This window comes from Molossus molossus, unplaced genomic scaffold (genome assembly GCF_014108415.1).
Source record: "Molossus molossus isolate mMolMol1 unplaced genomic scaffold, mMolMol1.p scaffold_m16_p_23, whole genome shotgun sequence".
Classification (NCBI taxonomy): domain Eukaryota; kingdom Metazoa; phylum Chordata; class Mammalia; order Chiroptera; family Molossidae; genus Molossus; species Molossus molossus.
This window is the reverse complement of record NW_023425359.1, coordinates 20,182,027-20,202,733: the sequence shown is the minus strand read 5'-3', so window position 1 is coordinate 20,202,733 and position 20,707 is coordinate 20,182,027. Positions and strand designations below refer to the sequence as shown.

The 20,707-nt window shown below is 46.3% G+C and overlaps 1 protein-coding gene across 1 annotated transcript in view; it reads right to left on the bottom strand.

The window, feature by feature from the left end:
- Positions 1–20,707, bottom strand: part of USH2A (usherin) — a 534,168-nt gene that overhangs the window by 83,786 nt on the left and 429,675 nt on the right. Inside the window, exons 59-60 of the mRNA XM_036277426.1 lie at positions 19,081–19,243; positions 10,054–10,408 (exon numbers count right to left, since the gene is read on the bottom strand). Coding sequence (XP_036133319.1) covers positions 10,054–10,408; positions 19,081–19,243 — 518 coding nt within the window. The remainder of the gene's footprint in view (positions 1–10,053; positions 10,409–19,080; positions 19,244–20,707) is intronic.

Here is a 20,707-nt window from a genome sequence, read left to right as displayed (position 1 = left end):
GTATCTCTACAAATAACTGTCAGGGGTCTTGATCTAATCAATACAATGTATTAATACATCTCCCTCTGCTGTTCCTCCAGGGGCCGGCGCACAACATCTGGAAAGAGCGGGAAGGAGGGGGGCCAAGTCGAAAGCCGATTCTTTTCAGAATCAAACTGAGCCCAATTAATTTTTCATGTATCCTTGATAACTGTTTCATAATGAGCGATGCGTCTTGACGGATTTGGGGTTGGCAGGGAGGGCGGCCCGTGCTTTCTATCCCCATTCAGTCCACTCATAGAAACCAACCCATTAATCAAGCTATCTGGCATAAAACCTGAATCTCAGCTCAGCAAGAGATCAATAACCATCTTACACACACACACACACACACACACACACACGCGCGCGGAACCTGCCGCTAATGGGCACAGGAATCCAGCCGTGACATTAGTAATTGCTGGAGCAAAAATAAAACTCTGGCTCCCAATCACCCAATGGGAACTTCGATGATGAAATTCGTTACTCGTCTCTTGTCAAAAAGTAACATTCACCTCTGTGGAAAATATACTTGAATGTTACCATCTAGACGTCGTCTTTAGCTTTCAGAAGTAGACTCTGATTTTGTGATGTGGGTATTTAATGGCCTAAGTATCATATGAAATGGTTAAAAATGAGTCATTTTGCTTTAGCCCAACCATACGACACATGGTGGTGAGCCTGACAAATCTTCCAATAAGATATATCCGGCAGATCAAGTTCCTTAACTCTTTGGTTGGCGTAACGGAAGGATTGACGATTCAAATCATAACTTCTTCTCACTTTCCTGATGGTTTCATCCCAAATCTTTCCTCTTTAACCAAATTCAGCCCAGACATGTTGTCCGGGCGTGGCAGGGATCTCTACCCTCCCCATCCTTCTGAAAGAGAGGCACGGTGACATGATCTCCGGAGAAGAGTTGAGAGCAGAGGTGGGGGATGGAGGGAACTCACGACCCGTTTGGTGAAACATTTCTCCCTGCTCTCGGACAACAGGTGGAAACCTGTTCTGCCCTGAGGAGAGTCTGAGGTTCCGCTGAGGAAAAACGCTCGTGGAAGCATCACCATAAAGATCGTCATTCACTGGCTGATCGTCAGATCAAACCCGGCCAAGAAGACAGAAAGGTCTAAGGAATCATCCAGAAACTGGAAGGTGATGCCACATTCATCTTTCCTGACAGCGTGACTGAGGATCATGACGCCGTGTTCGCTCTGTCAGTGGTCTGGGTTCCGTGGGGCGCGTGCTGGGATTGGAATCTGGGGTATGAGTTAAGGTCCTCTTAGGTTCTTTTAAGTATTTATGAGTACAATCAATGCCTATGCATACCTAAATAACTGCTTATTATATTGTAATCTGTCTCCTTCCTTATTTGCCCTAAGACCGCCGCCAGTCCCAGGGAGAGGAGACTGTTTCTTTCTTCTCTGTCTGTTGTAGCTTCTGGGCACAATAGATTCTCAGAAGAGAATTACGCGAACACTGATTAATGGGAGAGTCCCACAGTATTTCTTGGTCTTGATCACCACATTAGACTTTACGTGTCTAGGTCCTCAATGGCAAATAATGGGCAATTTTCCTGTATGCGTGAGGTCTCAGAGAAGCAATGGGCCAGGTTTTCAACTTGCATTCTGCTTGCTGATGTCCAGTGTGGATAAACGGGAGACAATTGACAATGGTGTGCTTGTAGTCATGACATCAAGCAAGAAAGGTATTTCAATGCGTGGATTGCACGCCTGCATCAAACCTGGAGTTTCGGATCCCCAATACATGGCATCCAGAATTTTCCATTTCTGTGATGTCATTACTGAAATATTAATTTTATACAAATTAAAATCCTCCGAGACAAAGGTGGAAGATGGCTGCTAGGCCGGGGCCTCCCGGTTCCTAGAGATACTCAACAACGCCTGCAGAGGGGGCTCAGCAAGACCAGCTACAGCGCTAACAAGATGCTTCACCTTAAAGATTACATCGAGATAAAAAGATTCATTTGGAAACACATCACATATGTATTCACAGGTGTTGGGTGTGGGTCATTGCATTTGGATTAAAAAGCAAATGTCTCTCTCCACATGAGAGGTCGCTAGCTGGTGTAAGGCACAGTCTTCTCCCTGTTCAGCATAATTAAAATATTCCAGAAGGGGTTTCAGTCATTTAAAAGCCACAGTATTGTTGTAATATTTTTCTAGGCTTCAGGAGCTCACGATTGTTTGGCCCAATCAAATCTGGGAACACTAGAGAAGTTATCACCCATCAAGGTAATTACTTTCAAGTTGAAATAATTACTCTATCAATGTTAATGGTCTTTCAACTTCAATAAAGCACCTCACCTGCCGATAATCACGGCTAACCTCTGGCTCTAATGCAATTCCCTCTCTATTTAGTAGGTTAGATTACAGCCGTTACAGTGGTCACTTGTCCCGAACAGATGCTGAATTTCACTTTGATCGGCCGTGAACCATGAAGGAATTGGTCATCTGTGTCTGGTTCCCCCTCACCCATAAGCCCTTGCAGAGCCGAGGAGGTGATCTCGGCTGCGACAGGGCGCTTTGGGGGCAGTCATCTCATCTCAGGTGGTGGCTAATGTCCACCTGTGGCGAGGGCACCGTCGTTCAGCGAGCGTCCGCCCCCCCCCCCCCCCGACTGCTGTTTCCAGATTTCTGTCCCCGCTGACCGGCACACGCTCCCAGTGACGGGCTGGGCCTGTGAGCCTGGGCCCTGGTTCGTTTTACTTCCATGTATGTTTTTAATAAGGCCCAGCGGGATTTGGGGGTTCTTAAAGGGGTTCCTTATAATTCACTTAAAGGCCAGAAAATAACAATATACCCAAGTTAGAGGGCAGTTGTACCGCCAACGGCCCCTCTGTACTGAGCGAGCCTGTTCTTGGGCACAGGTGTGGTAGGCAGACGCCAATTTGGCAGAATCTGTTTGGGGTGTGGTGTGTGACCAAAGACCTCATGTTTTTTTGTTTTTGTTTTTATCCTCACCCGAGGACATTTTTCCATTTTTTGTTCATGTAGAGTGGGAGGGAGAGAGAGGAACAGAGAGAGAGAGAGAAACACCGATGTGAAAGGGACACATCAAGTGGCTGCCACCCGCACAACCGACCAGGGCCGGGGACAAACTGCAACCGAGGTACGTGCCCTTAGCGGGAACCGAACCCGGGTCTCTCAGGACCGCAGGCCGATGCTCTAACCGCTGAGCCAAACCAGCCAGGGCCAAAGACCTCATGTTTTGCTGATATGACCCCGGATGTCAGGCAGTGGGCAGAGTCCTGTGAGTGTGGAGAGGTAAACACAGCTAGTCTAAGTGAAAATGTCCTGAGCAGGGCTCCGAGGGGGCCGGCCTCAGGTAAAACAGGAGATGGGCTGCTAAACCTCATGGGGACAAAAAGCCTAGCCTTGCTCCAGGTGATGCGCAAAGAAAACAGGACCTAATCCAGTACATGAAAAATTACCTGGCAATGAGCAGTCTGGTATCAGAAAGCAGGTAAACAAGCAAGCTCTGAGTTTTGCTGCAAGGGGAGGGAGGCTTAAAATACATGAAACACACGGTGTTGCATTTCTGACCAAATGAGTCCCTGCAATTGCCTTGCACAAACAGGACACTTTTCCTGCATTTGCTCATTTCTGCCAGCCTCTATTCATCCAAATTGCAAGACTTCTACAGTTGCACTGCCTGTTCATGTTGCCACCGACAGTTTTCAGTCCTCTGCATACTCCTTAATTTATTTAGCCCCATAACAGCCCTGTGAGATAAGTAGCATCTGAGTGCAGGCTCGACAATTAGGAAGCGAGACATTTGAAGGGTAAGGTCATGATCGGTGGAGCAGAAGGGAATGATGTGGGTGAAGATGCCAAGGTGACCTACAAGCAGAAGGATGCAAGGTACACTTTAGAGAATCAATAGACCTATCTCTGCAGGACTTGACAGAAAGGAAGAGTCAGCCTTACACCTTGAAGACCATCTTCCTTGGAAGAACTGTGTAAGTCCACCCCTGTAAGAGAAGGTTCAGGTTCATGGAAAACAAGTTAAAGAAAGGAAACCACCAGAGAAGATTCTCCAGGTTACCTCCTCGCCACTTGGGGGAGGGCATGGGGATCCCCCACATTCCTCTCTCAAGGCTTATGAGGGATACCCAAGAGAACAACATAAGAAATTTGGGGTATCTGTTTGAAAAGTGAGATGGGCATTCTACTCTATTCAAGAGGCTTGCTACTCACAGGGCAATTTTGGTGTAGCCACCAGGAGAAGAAGGGTCTTCTGAGATTCTTATGTGACCCCGGGACTTGGGAATCTATACCTGACTCTCGTCCTGTAGATTCTGAAGTTGTGAGGCTGGCATGGTCTGAACCAGTATGTAGATCAAGCAGAGAAGTCACTGTTGGAAAAGCTATGCCTTCCTCATTTGATGGAACACACTTTCCCTGTGCCTACTGGATCCCAAGAAGAGAAGGAGTCTTGTCGATGTGCTAGAACCTGACACTGGCTCAGGAGAGGGGTGTCCAGAAGTGAAGGAGGTTGTGGGGTGAATCAGTAAGGGATGGGGGGCAAGGAATCAGTCAGAGTGCACAGCCTGCTGCAGGGACTGGGAAGCCTGGATTTTCCCACCGGAGACTTCATCACCCACAGAGAAAATCCCACGAGGCACCTGCCCCACAGAAAGCCATGACGGATGGATTAGAACAATATTAATGAGTAAGGCTCTATGCCTTCATGTCTAATTCTATCTTTTCTGCCAAGATCCTGGGGAAATCAACAGGAGAAGAAGAAAGAGAAAAATAAACTCGCCCTCTCTTCTCCACTGAAGATCTATTAGCTCCAGTCAGGCTCTGGACTGGATATTGTTTGAACACTTGAAATGAGTCCTCATTAATAAAACTGGGCCAGTGACGGTCACTAAAGTGGCTGGGGAACCATGGGACCTGCTCTCGAGATTATTGATGAGGAAGCAAGAGGCCTGATCAGTTTGCTGGAATAAAGCAGTTGGAGAAAAATAAACCTCTTTCAAAGAAGTAGCTCTATGACGTTTCAGAAGACTCAGGTGGATCTATTTTTTCAATCCCCAATAATATTGCGCTGAAAGTAGATCCCCAATATATATGTGTGATTGGTAGGGTAGTATTAGGAAAAAAAGGATAAAGGTAATATAAATCTAGTGAGTGAAACGTTCATCTCGAACCAAATACAGCGCTACAGTAAAAAGGGGTGTGCCAACAATAGTCGTTGTTTTGTGTGACATCTACCCACCCATATTTTGCATCCTTTATATAAAAGGATGAATGACACCGTTATCTCACATTATAAAATGTGAAAATCTCAGCTTATAGAACTGATACAGAAATTTATGGTAACTGTCTTTATGGCCAATGCTTTCGTCATTTTGGAAAGATGGTCTTTTTATTTATTTATGTATGTTTTTTAATCCTCACCCAAAGATATTGTCCCATTGATTTTTTCAGATAGAGTGGAAGGGAAGGAGAGGGAGAGAAAGAAACATCAATGGGAGAGAGACACATGGATTGGTTGCCTCCTGCATGATCCCAACTGGGCCAGGGATCGAACCTGCAACCTAGATACATGCCCCTGACCAGGACTCACACCCAAGACCCTCTGTTCCACAAGCCAACACTCTTACTGCCGAGCCAAACCGGCCAGGGCAATATAGTCTTTTTAGACAGTTAGGTCTCCCAGAACATTTCTTTTGTCTCCTAAGTGGATCTGGGGAGAAAAGGCCCAGAACCATCCAATTTTAAGAACTACGACTAATTTAAGATCATGTGTAAAGAGCAATACTATTTTACATTTTATTAAGCCAAAATAAAAATAAAATCAAAAAGGAATTTATCCACTCACAAACTCTCCACAATACAGCCATTACGAAGTATCTTATTTCTTCCAACACATCTTGATTGTAAGGAAACCTGAGACGACCCCAGGAGGAGGTTGAATGCCTCCTCCTTGACATTGGGCAAGGGAGTCTGGCATCTGGAACCTACAGCCTGGAGTTTGTAATTCTGGATTTTATTTCCAGATCGGACGCCAACTTTTAGTGACCCATATAATTTGCTTACCCCTCAGCACTGCATGCTTGGTTCTATCCACCGGGTGAAGTACCATCTATCTTCCAGGGTACTGGGCAAAGGTTTGATCTGGGCTTGATGTTCCACAGCCCCTGGGGCGTAGGCAGGGATATACTTAGAGCACCGACCGACAGGTGAGCCTCCTTTGCCTTTAAATCGCAAGTCAGTTCTGCTAGTTTGATGCAGGTGCCAATAAGAAAACGCAAACAAATCGGAAGGGCGGCAGCAGGGTGGCCAGCCTCGCCAGGGTGTTCCCTGCAAACACCGCGTGGAGCGGGCACATGCCAAGCGAGACCTGATGCAGCTTGTCTCTGGATGCGGCACAATTCATCACAGAGCTCCCTGGGAGGGAGTTGGAGGACTTCTGCCCAAAGCTTGTTTTCGGTAGTGGTGGGCATGCGTCCAAAGAGACTCTAAGAATCTAGATCTCTCTCTCGCTTCCCCTCGGAAGGACCTATGGAGGCCCCAAAAGGAGAGGAAACTTCGTGAGGTTGGGAGAGAAGCTGGTGACACATTCAAAGCACAGTCTGTCCACTTCTCTCCCACGGCCTCTGCTGTGGCTGCTGCTCCTGCCCATGCAGGTACTCTCCACGCCACGGAGGCCCCCACCGCCAGTTCTTCATCCACTGCCACCCTCCGGAGGGGGCGCATCCTCTGCATCTGGTTCTGCGGCTCCCCCAGCGACGCCCCATGTCTGTCAACAACTCCACCACCAGCAACGGCTCGCTGGCCCCTTGGGCAAAGATGGGATCCCCATAAACAAGGGACAAACTGAGGGGAAATAGTGATGCCTCGTGCAAGTGTGCAGACTGAACTCTAAGCCCGCAACGGTGAGGACGGCTTCTGCGTCTCACCAACCAAAAATACAGTCCCTCTGATTTGGAATTTCAGCCAAAGTCGTCTACGAAACCCAAACCAGGAAGGTTTCCTAGGACAGAGACAAAAATGGAAGGACACAGGGAAGATGCTTAGCTGGTGGAGGAATGAGAGAAATAGCAAGTGCAGCCAGGAACGCACTCCGAGAAAGATTTGCAAGGGAATCACCAAAACAGGAGCAGGGGAAACTCAAGCAAAGCAACGGAAACACCCGAAATGCCCAGTAGTACGAGCCCGCACCCCAGACTTGGTTCCTCATCCTCTCCTCTGTCTCTGCTCTGCCCGGGCCCCACAGGAGACATCATAATTACACTCGAGGGTGGAATTGAGTATTGACATATGGAACACAGTACTCAGTGACTCTTTGCCAAATAGGATTGAATCGTCAATAATCTGTGCTTGACCCTGAAGCGTGTTAATACAGAAATGCTCTGCTGCTCCGCACAGGATGAGGTGGCCTGACCTTATGGGGGAGGGACTGGGCTGGGATGATGGGAACATCCTTCTCTGGTGGTGAGGAACGGGAATTTAGTGGTAGAAACTTCTTTCGACACCTTCCAAAAATCTTGAACACATTCTTTTGGGAATGTACGAATGGATGAGACTCAACGATAACAGGTTATTTTTTCTGGGGAGCCACTTTTAAAGATGTCAGTCCATAAAGAGTCATAGAGGACTCCTGCCATGGAAACTTGACCTCATGACCATGATGTTTGGAGACTGACCTGGCCGTTCTGTGGAAGATGTCCATGATTGCTTAAAATAGCCCACTGGGACTTCTCCTGTCAACCCTAATGAAGTCTTCTCTTGGGGGGGGGGCACTTTGAGCACATACACACTCTTACATTCCAAGAGAGTATGCTGAGATATTACTGTTTCTTCATTTTTCTGGTGATTCTCTTTGCATTGCAAGGACTAATCTTTAGAAAGAGGGAGGGTGAAATAATACCAACTGGGCTCTCAGAATGGAATCTGGACCAGGAGGGCCATGGACAACGGGCCCTGGGAAGCTTCAAGCTTGGACCACAGGCCTTCCTCTTTCTTAGACACTTTTTTTAGTGTAACACACACAGAACCGAGCAGATTGAAAGAAGGGAGAGTTCATTAGATTCTTTAAGTCTTGTGTTGTAAAATAAAATCGGCCAGGAAGAGGTGAACTTGGAGTCTATTTCACAAGGGAATTCCAATAGAACTGTTTTGGGAGAGTCAATGTTTTAGGCTCATAGTTGTGAAAACCAGATTTTCAGAGATCAGAGGTTGAGTCATTATATTATTGGTGCCTTCAATGAAATGCATTTAAATTAAGTTGTCCCATTCAGAAAGCTCTTGTCAAAAGTATTTTTCCTTTGTATTTCGGTTTTTACTTTCAGGGTGGAAATTTAGAGCATGAATCCCAAGGATACAGTGGAAAGTAATACATTTATTCATGGATCACATATCAACGAAAGAGAATCTTCTACACTTAAGAACACTGCTTCTAATACTTATAATGAAGGGTTTCACTGTAACATGCAGGACCCTGATATATAAAGATAATTAAATGTCAAATAAAAAATAATATACTGATTCTGAAAAAAGAGTTTAAAAATATGATGCCTTTATTCACATGTTGCTTATGTTTTGAGTCATCTGGGAAAATGAAACATAAGGACAGTGACCAAACATGGCGCGTTAAACTATTCATTTACAAAGATTCTCTAGGAGTTTCATTAAAATGCATGTGCCCAGGATTAGTTAGATATTTTGATAAGTCTTATACTCTCTAAGAGAACCTTCATGGAAGTTGAGCCCCTAAATTGGAAGCATAGAAACATGGTTTGGTCCTTGAAAACAATGTTTTACTCTGCCTGTTCTTTTTCTTCTCTTGAGGGGTTTTCAGATTTAGTAAGGTCTTCGCACATTTTGAAAACCATGTACATTTAACTCCTGAGACCACAGAGATTCTCCTGCTCTTCTGTGTGAGGGCTTCCCACCAACCTCTCCAAGCATGGTTTTTGGCCAACTCATTGTGTATCTGTTATTCTCTCTTGCACTTTGGTCACGGGTCACGAGGCTGTGAAGTATGCGATCTGAACCCCAGCGTGATAGACATTCTAGGCTGTGATCTACTACCTCCCCTATGCCTCCTGGTGCTCAGTCCTCATCTCTGCAGTGTGGAAGAGAAGCCCCCTGACCAGGCCATCCTGTGTCTACATGTCCCACGTACCTCGGGCTGCACCAGGCATGGGGGTGCTCCAGGAGCTCCCTGGTGAACTGAATTAAGCTGTGTTATGGGCCAGAGGGGGACCAACCAGAAAAATCACCATTAAGTTCCGGGCATGTGATAGCCACACCCACAGTTAGACACCTAGACAGACACATCTAGAAATTTAACTTTCTTCTTCCTCAAAGAGCCAATCATAGCACATATCCATAATCTATTTCGAGATATCTAATTCTATACCTATCTGTATCTATCTATTATGGGTGATACTGTTTCAATCATATAGTCCCTATATCCATCTATATCAATATGCCTATTTAGATATAGGTATGTGATATAATTGGCCCTTTAAGAAAATTAAATTTTTTTTCTTTATTGATTTTTTTTTTTTTTAGAGAGGGAAGGTAAAAGGAGAGAGAGATAGAAACATCGATGAGAGAGAATATTGATTGGCCGCCTCCTGCATGCCCCCCACTGGGGATCCGGCCCACAACCTGGGCATGTGCCCTGACCGGGAATCGAACCAGGGACCTCTTGGTGCAGGTCGATGCTCAACCACTGAGCCACACCCTCTGGGCATTAAATTTCTGTCTAATGTTATCTAGCCTCATCCCCATGAGGTATAGAAAAACAGCTTTAATATTCCCATCTAGTGGATTTAGAAATCAGGCGAAGACAGATTCACTTATTTGCTTGAGGTCATACAAACGAATCCTGGTCTGCAAAGTGCTTCTAACCATTCAGTATCTTACTCCCATGACCCTCTTGCTTCTTTGAACATGAGAAAGATTCTCATATATTTAACACCTACATGACAAGAACAAGTCGGGTGGAAAGAATGGACAACACACTAACCAGATAACAGAAGCACGTACTCACCGCCACTGTGACCGCACGCACGGGACAGGTGCTCAGGGTCGGGTCGTCCGGTCTCTCCTGGTAGACCACGTGGTACTGGGCGATCACACCATTGGGGGAGTCTGGCTTCGCCCAGGTCAGCAGAACTGAATGGGCACCGGTGGCTTGAGCTCGGGGCGCCCCCAGATCTTGGGGTGGGGCCTCCAGCGTCCGTGCCGAGGACCAAAGACTGTCCACCGAGCCCCTGGAGTTACGGGCTCGGACCCGATACTCGTAGAGCGTGAAAGGTCTCAGAGTGTCTGCCGTGTCCGTGAACCTCAGGGCTCCTTCTGACCGCACCAGCACCGGGGTCGCCTCCTCTGTGCCCGCGCGACGTCTGCAAGGAAACCGAGGTGATGGGTGACACCTGCCCACTCCAAAGCCAGGGTGGCGGACAGAGCCAGAAACAGCTTTCTAGACGACTGTGTTATCAACTCCACTTTTCAGCTGTCTCCCTGGTGTCATATGGAGACCAGATAAAAGAGTACCCCGGGGCGATCAAACACCATTTTAAAAATGTAGTGTGTGTGTGTGTAGATAGATATAGATATATTTATATCTTTATATATATACTTATACATATTTAGATAGGTAGATAGATAGATGATAGATAAATATTTGGCTAATCTTAAAAAGTGAAACATCACCCATAATCACATTTTCTTGTAGTAACTCCAGACTTTTTCTTAAAAGAAATTATGCACGCACATACATAAAAACATTAAAAAATATTTAAAAATTAAAATGAGAATGCAGAACACCCATGTAAGTACTACTAACACTTTTTGTGTAGCTTCTGCACCTTTGCTGGTGTCCGTGTGTGTGTGCGCGTGCACACGTGGTCAGGTTGGGGTTTTACTTCTTGCACAACGGGAACCACCTCACACCCCGTTAGTGGAGGCTGATGTCATCGGGGGCTCGTTTCCTTCCCGGCGGATGGATTGCAGCGAGGGTCCCGGTTTGTTTTGCTCTCCCTGGACCTGCATCTTTTGCTAATCTCCTAAACTCCCTCTGAGCTTGGCCATGTGACTCTCTTTGGCCAGAGGGACAGTATGACGACGAGATGATGAAGGGACACACTTGAAAGTATTTGCACAGGGAGGCCGACCCTCCGCTCCTCCTGGAAACACACGCTCTTGTGTGAAAAAGCCCAGGCGAGCTCACTGCAGGATGAGGGGCCGGGAAGAGAGGCCACAGTTTGGATCCCCCTGTACCCCGCACAGGCCGTTTACTTTTGTTTCCGGGATGTCTTCGACATGTCTTAATTCAAATTCACTCCCTTCATGTCCCTTGTTTCTCTTCTTTTGAATGTTCTCTTCTTGAATAAACCGCAACCTTCCCAGGTAAGGGCCATTTTTTAAAGATTCATTAACCAACCCTTTCTTGAACATGTATTATACACCAGGCCCTGTACCAGGAGCAGAGATGCACAAAGAGAAACACCGTATCTAATGGAGCTCCTGGTGAGCGGAGAAGTAGAGCGAAATGCACATGAACAAAAATAACGTGGTCAGTCGCAGAACAGGGATTTCCTTTAAGGATCTTTATAGGGTAAAAATCAAATTCCTTTTATTTTTATTTATTTTATTTTATTTTATTTTTTTTAATCCTCACCCGAGGACATTTTTCCATTTTTTGTTCAGATAGAGTGGGAGGGAGAGAGAGGAAGAGAGAGAGAGAGAAACATCGATGTGAAGGGACACATCGAGTGGCTGCCACCCTCACGACCAACCAGGGCCGGGGACAAACTGCAACCGAAGTACGTGCCCTTAGCGGGAACCGAACCCGGGTCTCTCTGTACCGCAAGCCGACGCTCCAACCGCTGAGCCAAACCGGCCAGGGCTCAAATTCCTTTTAGATATCCTCTCCAAAGCCTAGTGAAATGCACAGTGCACTCAAAAAAATAATTTTGACTGCTGGAAAAGAGCATTGTTTAATTCCATAGTTAGATTTATTGCTATTAAAACCAGAGCCCATGCACTCTCTTTTGGTAGTCAACATGGAGAGCATTTAACATCTATATAAGGGCAATGAATTGTCAGCTGTTGGGATGGCCCCGATGACCTGATATTTATATCGCCCAGATATAAAATCACAATGCAGACCTGACCAGTAGGGGTCGCTCCTGAGGACATATGGTGGGTTTATTTCTGCATTCCCAGCACCTGAGCCCAGTAAGTGTTCAATACTTTTTTTTTTTTTAACATTTTTTTTTCCTTTATTGATTTTAGAAAGGAAGGGAGAGGGAGAGAGATAGAAACATTGATGAGAGACAACATCAGTTAGCCGCCTCCTGCATGCCCTCCACTGGAGATTGGGCCCACAACCTGGGCATGTGCCCTGACGGGGAATCAAACCAGTGACCTTTTGGTGCATGGGTTGATGCTCAGCCACTGAGCCACACTAGCCGGGCTGATACTTTTTCTTCAGATGAATGGCATATAATTTCATGGCATGTCTCATTTCTATCAGCTCTTTTTTCCTATCGGGGATAGTATTCCAGGCTGGGAAATAATGTACCCAAGAGACGAACCTCTTCTCTTCAGCTTACTCACTAATTGAGAAGAGACTGATGAATAAGTCAGTATTCCTAAGCCACGAGGAGCATTTAATTAACACACTCTTCATATGCCAACATATTCACATCCTGCCAATCAGATTAACCATCAAAACAGGAAGGGTTATGAAGACAAAGTACATGACAGCGCCTTTCACAAAGACGAAGGGTATTGCAAGTCTTTGGCTTGGGGACTTGGATGATCCTCCAGCTGATGAAGCGCTATGACCTGAGTCTAAGCAATGACAAGCGTCCTGTTGGAGGCAGAGGCTGCGATCACCATTCGGAAGACCACCTCGGACTCCTCGGACCGCCCACGGGCCAGATTCTGCACTCAGTGTAGGTTTGCAGGGTCTTGCCTTTGTACTTGGGGCAGACACCAGGTACCAGGTGTGTCATTGGGAGGAATCCATTCTAATGAGGGACACAGGGATCCCAGCCAAGGTCTCCTCTCAATGAGTTTCTCCAAAGGTGTGTTCTAGGAGCAAAATGCAGCCAACGCAGGAACGTCTGTGGGGAGACGACATTCTTGGTGGTGCCTGGCTTCAACCTTCCTATGACAATTCAATTCATTTTTTATTAAACTCTCATGAATCCCCACATTGGGCTATAGCCATGGTTGTCATAAAACTGACATTCTTTAAAAAAAAAAATTGCCTGAAAAGTGTGAATTTTAAAAATCTATACTATGTAAGAGATTGAGTGTTATGTTAGCCTCAAGTTCGAGTCACCAACACGATGAAAGGATGCAGCCTGGTTAATTATTTCTTATCTCTACTGGCTACTTAAGAAATTCACATATGGTGAGGTAAATATTTTATCTGTGGTTTTAAAAAACAGACTATCTTCCTGTCTGAATAAACTGAACAGAAGAGGTTGAGGAGACCACAATTATTCCTAATTTAGTTAAGGTTTAGGCTTCAACCGTTCATTTAACTGGACGTGCTACCTCTTGGGCCCTCTGGATTCAGACAGATCACATCTTAAGATCTCTTTGAATAGCCAAACGGGTGTTCTATGCTTAAGTTCATGTGGGAGATACTTCAATAACACATTTTTCCAACTAGAGTTAATTTACTCCTGCTCAACATGAAAAAGAAAACAAGAATAGGGATTAAAAGTAAGCACTATGTGCCCTGGCCGGTTTGGCTCAGCAGTTGGAGTGTCAGCCTGCGGACCAGAGAGTCTCAGGTTCAGCCCCGGCTAGGGGCAAGTACCAAAAAAAAAACAAAAAACAAACAAACAAAAAAACAACTAAGCACTATGTATTTGAAAAGGTATTCATACTTATGTTGTCTTACTGTAGTATAACCTTAGATTTTTTTTTCCTTTATTGATTAGAGAGAGAGAGGAAGGGAGAGAGAAACATCGATGAGAGAGAACATCGATTGGCCGCCTCCTGCATGCCCCCCACTGGGGATTTGGCCCACAACCTGGGCATGTGCCCTGACCAGGAATCGAACTGGCGACCTCTTGGTACATGGGTTGACGCTCAACCACTGAGCCACACTGGTTGGACCTGTAGAATAACCTTTTAAACAGTTCCCTACAACCCCATCCCCTGCCATGCTTAGTGCTTATCTTCAAATGCAATTAAAACATAAACCTATAACCCAACACACTTCATAACAACTTCACTTATGAAACTGCCACTACCACCTCAAGAACAAAATTCAAAATACTCCAAATTTAGAGAAAGAGCCAGACACAGCTGCAGTCAGAGGAGACAGGTGTAGGTTCTGGTTCTGTCACTTTCTTTAATGACCTTGGGCCAACTCACCTGTGCTGCCTCATGTCCATGTCTCTTTGCAAACTGGAGTTACTGCACCTTTAGTGTATAATCTCTTAGAATTTCTGTAAGACTTAAATGTAATACTGTGCATGAAAACCACTGGGCAAAGGTAATACGTGATACAAATGAGGGACCATAGTGTCCAAGACTGCACTTAGGAAGACACACTCGGCAGCTGTGCAAAGCCTGCATTTAGCAGCAGTGGACAGACAGTGAAGAGGTCACCTCCACAGTCCACTCGAGCATACACGTGGCTCCTAAACTAGGCTGACGGGACAGGCAAAGAAAACACGGGATTTGCAAACTGCTTTGTGAAGGCTGAAACATCCATTTTACAGAGAGAGTGGATGCTCTGGTGTGGGGGAAGAGACTCCAAAGAGCTTCCACAAATTAGAAGACTTACCCCCGTTTAAACTCTGGTGACTTACAGGCACACCTGGGAGACACTGCGGGCTTGGTTCCAGACCGTGGAAATGCAGCAACTAGCGCAATAAGCGAGCCACACGCGTGCTTAGGTTTCCTTGCTCATACAAAAGCCGTGGTCCGATTTCCCGCGTGTGCCCAGATGGCTGGGTTTTCTAAACAAGGCTCCTAAGGCAGTGGGTGGATTTTGCAGATGGTTTTTGCATTTACAAGATTACAGATGTAAGGTAAAGGGAGACTATTGAAGAATCTTCCTTCTTTAAACCAAACTTACTATGAAGATTCCCAAGATGGCCCTGTCTATCCTCATCCGAGGACATTTCTCCATTTTTTGTTCAGATAGAGTGGGAGGGAGAGAGAGGAAGAGAGAGAGAGGGAAACATCGATGTGAAAGGGACACATCGAGTGGCTGCCACCCGCACGACCAACCAGGGCCGGGGACAAACTGCAACCGAGGTACATGCCCTTAGTGGGAACCGAACCCGGGTCTCTCCGGACCGCAGGCGGATGCTCTAACCACTGAGCCAAACCGGCCAGGGCAGATGGCCCTGTCTATACCCTGTCCATAAACAGGTCGCAAAACACTAACATCAGTGCTGTCCCAATGACAGGAAATCTCTTTGGTGACTCACACGGAATCAACAAAGTCACCTAAATAAAACATCGCAGTCCTTGTCACACGTGGTTTCGCTTTCCACGGTTTTGTTACCTGCGGTCACCTGAGGTCAACAGCGGTCCAAAAATAGTGACTTGAGAATTCCAGAAGTAAAGAATTCACACGTTTTCAGTGGTGTGCTGTTCTGAGCAGCGTCTTAACCTCATGAGCTGTCGTGTACTGTCCTGCCTTGAACGCGAACCGTCCCTTTGTCCGGGGTCCCCACTCAGCCCGTTAGTCTAGGTTAACAGATGGACTGTCGCGGGATCACAGTGCTTGTGTCCCAGTCACCCTCTTCTCACTTAACGATGGCCCCAGAGTGCAGGAGTGGTGATGCTGATGACTCGGATATGCCAGGGAGAAGCCATCAAGTGCTTCCTCTAAGTGGAAAAGGTGAACGCAGAGAGGTCTTTTAGGAGGGAGACGGACAGTGGCAACAGTCACATCACTTTTATCACAGGATATTGTTATACTTGTTCTCTTTGATTATTCACTAATGTTGTCCATGTCTCACTGTGCCAAATTTATCCATTAAACTTTATCATGGATATGTATGGATAGAGAAAGATTATTATATATAAGACCTGGGACTGTCGGTGGTTTCAGGAATCCACTGAGGGGCTTGAGACATATCCTCCTCGGATAGGGTGGGTAGGACCTGCTGTATCAAATCAACAGGTGAACAGACACAATCGCATGAATGGTCTTGTCCATGAGAGGTTATTGTTTCTTTTAATTTTTTTTCCTTTATTGATTTTAGAGAAAGAGGAAGTGAGAGGGAGATAGAAACATCGATGAGTGAGAACATCGATTGGCCGCCTCCTGCATGCCCCACATCGGGGATCGGGCCCACAACCTGGGCATGTGTCCTGACCGTGAATTAAACTGGTGACCTCTTGGTGCATGGGTCGATGCTCAACCACGGAGCCACACTGGCTGGACTGTTTCTTTTTTTAAAAAGTCATAAACATCCTATCTCTTTATTGGGACAGACACTTCTTCATAGGATGCTACATTGACAATAGAAGGGAATTATACCGAGGCGAAATCATTTGGGGGGCCTGCAGAGACCAGAGCCAAGCCTTTTCAACATGGGATCGGCAAGTCGGCTGGCTTCTGCAATGTAATGAAAACATCTGCACAGGCCCAACCCCGTCTTTGGCTTGAGCTACATGCCCCTTGGTTGGCGGCGCTGGAAGACAGAGGCAGCGAATGATGGAGCAGACACTACCTGCCATTACCTCCCCAGAAATACTGCAGGCTCGTGGTCATCACTGCAGAAGGAGCTCTCGGAGGCCCCGGGATGAAAAAGAGCTACACGTCTCCCTTCTATTTCTGTCCTTACAAATTTCTGATTTTTTTTTCCTCTCTCGCAGCTATCTAAGAAAAATTTGATATTGTTGTTGTCTAAGCACATTTAAACTTCAGCCGGAATAACAGCCAAGTGATTCATGCGTATGCAGGTGAATATAATGATTGTATCTGGAGCCCCAGTGCGACATTTTCATTTCACTTTAAATAAAAAACAAAATGTATCTATGTCAGTCAGTGCTCTTCGGCTGTACTCGGAGGTATCAAACAGGCTACAATTATGATTGCGAAGTGATTGTGTCACATTGGAGGAAGGTTTATTGCTTTTGAGTCGGCTAGGCAGTAACACATTCTGCTTCATATTACTCTTTATATCATTGTTTGGCTGTGACTAGAATAATCAAATGCCATCAAATGCTGTCAAATTCCATTTACAGTATTTTTCATTGAAGCGGGCTTTCTGCGTTCTATTTCCTGTTTCCCTTCTCTGTAGTTGCCATGGGATGGTTGCTGTCATCACGAGCTTTATTTACAAAACCAACAGAGTGCACCACATCCTGCTTTATAACGGACACTTTATTTCCCTCGATTCGGAATCGGAATTGGATGTGGTTTTCTCATACGATTAGCATTTAGTAGATGAAAGACCATTCCAGGAGAATGCTCAGCTTAGGGCCCGCACGAGTGGGCTTGGCGTAAAGTGTAAATTCACGTCCGTCACTTTTTTAACGTGTTTGTGTGTATTTGCATCAGCTATGAGATTCTCCCGGTGAATGTTTGCTGAGGACAAATTTAGCTGGCTCGTGTTTGGGCAATGCCATCTGCATAACCGGAAATGCAATAATACTTCTTCTTTTCGTGATCTCCCCACAAACCCTTAGCTGATCGCCGAAGATGGCTCTAAACCAAAGGGTTTCGATGTCTCCAGTGTCAGGGGAGCCCAAACGAGGTTGCACGGTGCAGTCGGGGTGCTGGACCACACCGGGGAGGCTGTGAGGATGCTGGAGAGACGGCATGTAGAAGTAGGGCTGAGGATACGAGCAGAAACGTGTTGTGCTCTGTACGCCTGATGTCAATACGTTGCTTTTGGAAGGGCGTCTTCAATCTGCAGATTCTTTGTATCTGCCGCATCTACCTTGCCTAGCGTCTTCTCCGTCTTAGGTCGAGCTATGGCCCAAGTGGTGGAGCCCCATCCCAATGCATATGTTGACCCCTGCCCCGCAGTGTGATGGTGTTAGAGGTGGAGCCCGTGGGAGGTGACTGCCTGGTCATGTGAGCGGAGCCCTCGAGAAAGGGATCCCACAAAACTCCCGCGCTGCCGTCTATTAGCAAGAAGTGGGTGCCCTCGGGACACCGAGTTCACCAGGGCCTGGCTCCTGGACTCCCCAGTCTCCAGACTGGGAGAAATAAATGTCTGTCGTGTATAAGCCACCGTGTATGGTCTTTTTGTTATAGCAGCCTGAACAGAAGAAGACAGACAGACAGAAAGCTCTCAACCGACAGGAGCTCTGGCCCCTTGACTCTGAGGTTTCTTCCTCACCCAGACCCGGGTCTACCGGTCTGTCTCTCATCCTCTTCCTCTTCTCCCCTCCCCCCTCCCCATCTCTGTCTCTGCTTCCCTCTCCTCCTCCTCCTCCTCCTCATTATTCATTTAAAGAAAAATAGAAATGTAAAGCTATGTCCACAGTGACGGAGTGAAGACGTGATCAGGGAGTGCAATAACCCTGCAACCCCAATGTCTCCGTCTCTCTCACACGCGTGCTCCCCTCCCCCTTTAGGTGGACATAGCTCTCAGTTCCGCACGGCAGACTGAACAGAAGCTGCCTTAATGCCATCAGCCAGCTGACAGCAAACTCAGGAGCAGAGGGGACTGCAGAGCTGAGCCCCTTCTGCCTGCTCGTAAAACACCCCAGCTTTGGAGGTTGAGAAAAAGCCTTTCCAACTTCCCCATGGCCGGTAATGGGAGCATCGGGGTTCTCATCTCGGACCTGGTTCTCCTCTGGAATGGACATGTTCTCCGGGTCAGGAGCCCTCCTCATCCAAGGGAAGGCTTTCGAGCAGGGCTCACGCAAGAACGGTACACGGAAGTTGAGGCTTTCTCCCCTTGGGCCATGGGTACCCTCCCAGGTCCAGGTTTAGTCCCTAGTGGGAACTCCAAACACCATCAGTTCCCATCCATCCCTTACGGAAACAGAAAATGCATTTGATGTACGGTCCTGGAATAGTACACCTTCTTAAATAACTAAAACTAAGAGTGACAATCCATGTTACCTGTGAATGGAGTAGCCGATGATAACTCCATTTGGGGTTTTCGGAGGGCTCCACATAATCTCTATGCTAGCCGATCCCAGCGCCTTAAGAACAGGGGGGCTGAGATCCTGGGGGACCGCTTCCCAGGTTTCGCCCAACATCCCGCTGCTAACACCACAGCTTCCTGAAAAGACAACATCGGGACTCTTAGTGGTTTATCGAGCAGGGAAAAGAGTGATTGTGTCTATTGAATGGCAAGACTATCACGAAAATCATTTTATCTGAGCTTTCGTATGCACGTGCCCACACACAGTCGACGCCAGTACTGTGAGTATCTACAGAATTCGAATATTGAAACAGAGAATCGTTATCAGAAGATTCCTTCATTAACCACGTCTTTATGAAAACAGACGAGAGCTGATGCTGGTCTGAACCGAGGTTTCTCTGGCTTGTCAGTCGTTATAGCAATGACGTGATAAAGGGCTTGACTTTCTCAGGTCTGTGCCCTACAATTCTTATGTGCACTTAATACCTCTTTTATTTGTCAATATTTAAAATACTGATGGTTGCCTGGCTAGTGTGGCTCAGTGGTTGAGTGTCAACCCATGCACCAAGAGGTCACCAATTTAATTCCCGGTCAGGGCACATGCCCAGGTTGTGGGCCTGATCCCCAGTGGGGGGTGTGCAGGAAGCGGCCAGTCGATGTCTCTCTCATCGATGTTTCTATCTCTCTCTCCCTCTCCCTTCCTCTCTCTCTCAAAACCAATAAAGAAAATAAATAAATAAAAGAACGACTGTCTGTGAACACACAGGAATCAAACATTTAACGTGAAGGACACTGGATCTTCATAGCCTAGTATTAGAGACCTAGAGATGAAGAAGATGATTTCGCATGCAAATCAGGAGAACATGAACTTAAAACCGTTTCCATGTTGATTCACTGAAGAACGGATCGAGGACAGCAACACCCTTCAAACCAAAATGCCTTGGTCGGTTTGCAGGGAGACATGGGCACGGAGTCAGAATTTCAGAAGGAAGCAGAGCAAAGTCACAGACCTGGCTCCTAACCAGCCCTGTAGGAACCAGTGCTCAGCAGAACCAGTTTCCTATCAGACATGTGACACGGGCATGCCAACTACCTGTGGACTTCAGGATCAGTAGATTTCTTTAACCGAAGATGAAGTAACATCGTACACCAGTATGTGTTACATCTTTTCTTCTCTTAGCCATTGGGTGTTATATCACATATAACATTTAAGGCGGCAAGGGAGTGAGGATCTTGAAGACCTCACAGATAGATGATGATTTCACTGACCACTGGTCTAAGCCACAGAACTCAAGGTGACAGTTCATGTTCATGAGACAGGAGTCAGGGAAGTACTTTAAAATGCCTATGATTCATTTGAGTGTAATTCAACTTCTAAATAATGCCCCCCTTCCCATCAGCCCCTCCTGAATAACATTTAAATAGAATCAAGGTTACTCCATTGCCCATGAAATTTTTGTAATACCCAATTTGTTTTATATCGCCAGTGATTCCTTTATGCGACCTAGGTATTGTTTCTTTTTCTTTTTTCTTTTAAAGGGCCTTATAAAACAAGACTTGGCAAAACCACTATTTTAATATATTTAAATATTCATGATTTAA